The following is a 5,954-nucleotide window of genomic DNA, read 5'->3' on the forward strand; positions in this document are numbered from 1 at the left end:
AGATGATGGGTGGGTGGATGAGTGAGCGAGATGGTGGGTGAGTGAGTGAGATACGAGTGGGTGAGTGAGTGGACATCTGGGCAGGAGTGTTTGAAGACATGGGCCACATTTGCTCAAGAACAACGTTAGGAGGCTGTGGACTCGTGTCTGTCTCTCTTTGTCAAGGTTGCATCATTGATATTCATTACGAGTCGATGTCAGTCGCCCGAGGGTTCATGATGGCCGTGTAGTTGGGGTTCACCATGGCCGTGTAGTTGGGGTTCACGATGGCCTTGCAAATGGGGTTCATGATGGCCGTGTAGATGGGGTTCACGATGGCCATGTAGATGGGGTTCACAATGGCCGTGTAGATGGGGTTCACGATGGCCGTGTAGTTGGGGTTCACGATGGCCGTGTAGATGGGGTTCACAATGGCCGTGTAGATGGGGTTAACGATGGCCGTGTAGATGGGGTTCACGATGGCCGTGTAGATGGGGTTCACGATGGCCGTGTAGTTGGGGTTCACGATGGCCGTGTAGATGGGGTTCACGATGGCCGTGTAGATGGGGTTCACGATGGCCGTGTGGATGGGGTTCACGATGGCCGTGTGGATGGGGTTCACGATGGCCGTGTAGATGGGGTTCACGATGGCCGTGTAGATGGGGTTCACGATGGCCGTGAAGATGGGTTCACGATGGCCGTGTAGATGGGGTTCACCATGGCCGTGTAGATGTGGTTCACGATGGCCGTGTAGATGGGGTTCACGATGGCCGTGTAGATGGGGTTCACGATGGCCGTGTAGATGGGGTTCATGATGGCCGTGTAGATGGGGTTAATAATGGCCGTGTAGATGGGGTTCACGATGGCCGTGTAGATGGGGTTCATGATGGCCGTGTGGATGGGGTTCACGATGGCCGTGTAGATGGGGTTCACCATGGCCGTGTAGATGTGGTTCACGATGGCCGTGTAGATGGGGTTCACGATGGCCGTGTAGATGGGGTTCACGATGGCCGTGTAGATGGGGTTAATAATGGCCGTGTAGATGGGGTTCACGATGGCCGTGTAGATGGGGTTCATGATGGCCGTGTAGATGGGGTTAATAATGGCCGTGTAGATGGGGTTCACGATGGCCGTGTAGATGGGGTTCACGATGGCCGTGTAGATGGGGTTCACGATGGCCGTGTGGATGGGGTTCACGATGGCCGTGTAGATGGGGTTCATGATGGCCGTGTAGATGGGGTTCACAATGGCCGTGTAGTTGGGGTTCACGATGGCCGTGTAGATGGGGTTCACGATGGCCGTGTAGATGGGGTTCATGATGGCCGTGTAGATGGGGTTCACAATGGCCGTGTAGATGGGGTTCATGATGGCCGTGTAGATGGGGTTAACGATGGCCGTGTGGATGGGGTTCACGATGGCCGTGTAGATGGGGTTCATGATGGCCGTGTAGATGGGGTTCACGATGGCCGTGTAGTTGGGGTTCACGATGGCCGTGTAGATGGGGTTCACGATGGCCGTGTAGATGGGGTTCACGATGGCCATGTAGATGGGGTTCACGATGGCCGTGTAGATGGGGTTCACGATGGCCATGTAGATGGGGTTCACAATGGCCGTGTAGATGGGGTTCACGTTGGCCATGTAGATGGGGTTCACGAAGGCCGTGTAGATGGGGTTCACGATGGCCGTGTAATTGGGGTTCACAATGGCCGTGTAGATGGGGTTAACGATGGCCGTGTAGATGGGGTTAACGATGGCCGTGTAGATGGGGTTCACGATGGCCGTGTAGTTGGGGTTCACGATGGCCGTGTGGATGGGGTTCACGATGGCCGTGTGGATGGGGTTCACGATGGCCGTGTAGATGGGGTTCACGATGGCCGTGTGGATGGGGTTCACGATGGCCGTGTGGATGGGGTTCACAATGGCCGTGTAGATGGGGTTCACGATGGCCGTGTGGATGGGGTTCACGATGGCCGTGTAGATGGGGTTCACGATTGCCGTGTAGTTGGGGTTCACGATGGCCATGTAGATGGGGTTCACGATGGCCGTGTAGATGGGGTTCACGATGGCCGTGTAGATGGGGTTCACGATGGCCGTGTAGATGGGGTTCACGATGGCCGTGTAGTTGGGGTTCACGATGGCCGTGTAGATGGGGTTCACGATGGCCATGTAGATGGGGTTCACGATGGCCGTGTAGATGGGGTTCACAATGGCCGTGTAGTTGGGGTTCATGATGGCCGTGTAGATGGGGTTCACGATGGCCGTGTAGATGGGGTTCACAATGGCCATGTAGATGGGGTTCACAATGGCCGTGTAGATGGGGTTCACGATGGCCGTGTAGATGGGGTTCACGATGGCCGTGTAGATGGGGTTCACAATGGCCGTGTAGTTGGGGTTCATGATGGCCATGTAGATGGGGTTCATGATGGCCGTGTAGATGGGGTTCACGATGGCCGTGTAGTTGGGGTTCATGATGGCCGTGTAGTTGGGGTTCATGATGGCCATGTAGATGGGGTTCACGATGGCCGTGTAGATGGGGTTCACAATGGCCGTGTAGTTGGGGTTCATGATGGCCATGTAGATGGGGTTCACGATGGCCGTGTAGATGGGGTTCACGATGGCCGTGTAGATGGGGTTCACAATGGCCGTGTAGTTGGGGTTCACGATGGCCGTGTAGATGGGGTTCACGATGGCCGTGTAGATGGGGTTCACGATGGCCGTGTAGATGGGGTTCACGATGGCCGTGTAGATGGGTTTCACGATGGCCATGTAGATGGGGTTCACGATGGCCGTGTAGTTGGGGTTCACGATGGCCATGTAGATGGGGTTCACGATGGCCGTGTAGTTGGGGTTCACGATGGCCATGTAGATGGGGTTCACGATGGCCATGTAGATGGGGTTCACGATGGCCGTGTAGATGGGGTTCACGATGGCCATGTAGATGGGGTTCACGATGGCCGTGTAGATGGGGTTCACGATGGCCGTGTAGTTGGGGTTCACGATGGCCGTGTAGATGGGGTTCATGATGGCCGTGTAGATGGGGTTCATGATGGCCGTGTAGATGTGGTTCACGATGGCCGTGTAGATGGGGTTCACGATGGCCGTGTAGATGTGGTTCACGATGGCCGTGTAGATGGGGTTCACGATGGCCGTGTAGATGGGGTTCACGATGGCCGTGTAGATGGGGTTCATGATGGCCGTGTAGATGGGGTTCACGATGGCCGTGTGGATGGGGTTCACGATGGCCGTGTAGATGGGTTCACGATGGCCGTGTGGATGGGGTTCACGATGGCCGTGTAGATGGGGTTCACGATGGCCGTGTAGATGGGGTTCACGATGCCGTGTAGATGGGGTTCAAAATGACTGTGCCAGGTTTCACGACGGCCTTGTAGATGGGGTTCACGATGGCCGTGTAGATGGGGTTCACGATGGCCGTGTAGATGGGGGTTCACGATGGCCGTGTAGTTGGGGTTCACGATGGCCTTGTAGATGGGGTTCACGATGGCCGTGTAGTTGGGGTTCACGATGTCCGTGTAGATGGGGTTCACAATGGCCATGTAGTTGGGGTTCATGATGGCCGTGTAGATGGGGTTCACGATGGCCGTGTAGATGGGGTTCACAATGGTCGTGTAGATGGGGTTCACGATGGCCGTGAAGATGGGTTCACGATGGCCGTGTAGATGGGGTTCACAATGGCCGTGTAGATGGGGTTCACAATGGCCGTGTAGATGGGGTTCACGATGGTCGTGTAGATGGGGTTCACGATGGCCGTGAAGATGGGGTTCACGATGGCCGTGTAGATGGGGTTCACAATGGCCGTGTAGATGGGGTTCACAATGGCCGTGTAGATGGGGTTCACGATGGCCGTGTAGATGGGGTTCACGATGGCCGTGTAGATGGGGTTCACGATGGCCGTGTAGATGGGGTTCACAATGGCCGTGTAGTTGGGATTCACGATGGCCGTGTAGATGGGGTTCACGATGGCCGTGTGGATGGGGTTCATGATGGCCGTGTAGATGGGGTTCACAATGGCCGTGTAGTTGGGGTTCATGATGGCCGTGTAGATGGGGTTCACAATGGCCGTGTAGATGGGGTTCACAATGGCCTTGTAGATGGGGTTCACGATGGCCGTGTAGATGGGGTTCACGATGGCCGTGTAGATGGGGTTCACAATGGCCGTGTAGTTGGGGTTCACGATGGCCGTGTAGTTGGGGTTCATGATGGCCGTGGAGATGGGGTTCACAATGGCCGTGTAGATGGGGTTCACGATGGCCGTGTAGATGGGGTCACAATGGCCGTGTAGATGGGGTTCACGATGGCCGTGTAGATGGGGTTCACGATGGCCGTGTAGTTGGGGTTCACGATGGCCGTGTAGATGGGGTTCACGATGGCCGTGTAGATGGGTTCACGATGGCCGTGTAGATGGGGTTCACGATGGCCGTGTAGATGGGGTTCACAATGGCCGTGTAGATGGGGTTCACAATGGCCGTGTAGATGGGGTTCATGATGGCCGTGTAGATGGGGTTCACGATGGCCGTGTAGATGGGGTTCACGATGGCCGTGTAGATGGGGTTCACAATGGCCGTGTAGTTGGGATTCACGATGGCCGTGTAGATGGGGTTCACATGGCCGTGTAGATGGGGTTCACCATGGCCGTGTGGATGGGGTTCACGATGGCCGTGTAGATGGGGTTCACAATGGCCGTGTAGTTGGGGTTCATGATGGCCGTGTGGATGGGGTTCACGATGGCCGTGTAGATGGGGTCACAATGGCCGTGTAGATGGGGTTCACAATGGCCGTGTAGATGGGGTTCACGATGGCCGTGTAGATGGGGATCACGATGGCCGTGTAGATGGGGATCAAAATGACTGTGCTGGGGTTCACGATGACCGTGTAGTTGGGGTTCACGATGACCGTGTCGGGTTCCCAATGGTAGTGTCAGTGGGTTTCACAGATCCCCCTCAGCCCTGCCCCTCATCCCTAGCCCCGCCCCTCTTCCCTAGCCCCGCCCCCTCTAGGCCCGCCCCTCGCCCCCCGCTGGGAGAATAAAAAGCTCAGACTCCGGATCCGATTCGGCTTCAAGCAGCGAACTCCTCGCTACCAACGTCACCAAATATTACCAACACAACATCAGCATCACCAACATCATCAACAATCATCACAATCATCACAATCATCACAATCATCGCCAGCATCCCGCAAGTCGCGCGGTTGGCTAAAGAAGTTCAACATATCAACAACCACCCTCTCTACTCCTCTGTCTCTCTCTCTATCCCCCTCCTCTCTCCATCTCTTCCTGCCCCTCTTTCCCTGTCTCTCGCCATGGGAGACTGGAACCTGCTGGGTAAGATCCTGGAGGAGGTGCACATCCACTCGACCATCGTGGGCAAGATCTGGCTCACCATTCTCTTCATCTTCAGGATGCTCGTGCTCGGAGCGGCTGCAGAGGAGGTACAACATTCTCCGTCTCCACTCGCTGGACGGACACCACCCAGCCACCTGCCGACTCACCCACCCACTCAGTGAACCACCCACTGACCCACCCACCGATGCACCGACCCATCAACCCACTCACTAACCCACTCAGCCACTCACCCACTCAGTGAATCACTCACGCACCGACCCACCCACTCACTCATCCACCCACTCACCCAGCCACTCACTCAGTGAATCGTCCGCTCACTCACCCACTCAACTACTCCACTACTCACCCACCCACTCATTCAGTGAATCACACTCTCGCCCACCGACCCACCCACCCACTCACCGACCCACCCACTCGCCCACTCACCACTAATTCACTCTCCCACTCGTCCACTCACCCTCCCACCCTCTCCATATCGCCAGCTTTCCGCATCTCTCATCTTGACTCTCGGTTGTGTGTGCGCGTCTCTCTCTCTCTCTTTCCGTCCCGTGGGGGACCACTCCACGTTGCCGTGGCAGGTCTGGGACGACGAGCAGGCGGAGTTTGTGTGTAA

General features: G+C 56.4%; 1 protein-coding gene across 1 annotated transcript in view; it reads left to right on the plus strand.

Moving 5' to 3' along the window:
- Nucleotides 1–5,006: 5,006 nt before the first annotated feature.
- LOC116937600 (uncharacterized) overlaps nucleotides 5,007–5,954 on the plus strand; it is a 22,134-nt gene continuing 21,186 nt past the window's right edge. Inside the window, exons 1-2 of the mRNA XM_076054555.1 lie at nucleotides 5,007–5,427; nucleotides 5,920–5,954. The exon at nucleotides 5,920–5,954 is cut by the window's right edge and continues 79 nt beyond it. Coding sequence (XP_075910670.1) covers nucleotides 5,299–5,427; nucleotides 5,920–5,954 — 164 coding nt within the window. The 5' untranslated portion in view covers nucleotides 5,007–5,298. The remainder of the gene's footprint in view (nucleotides 5,428–5,919) is intronic.

The sequence above is a fragment of the Petromyzon marinus genome, chromosome 66, assembly GCF_048934315.1.
Source record: "Petromyzon marinus isolate PM22_M1 ecotype Great Lakes invasive population chromosome 66, UKy_Petmar_22M1.pri1.0, whole genome shotgun sequence".
NCBI lineage: Eukaryota > Metazoa > Chordata > Hyperoartia > Petromyzontiformes > Petromyzontidae > Petromyzon > Petromyzon marinus.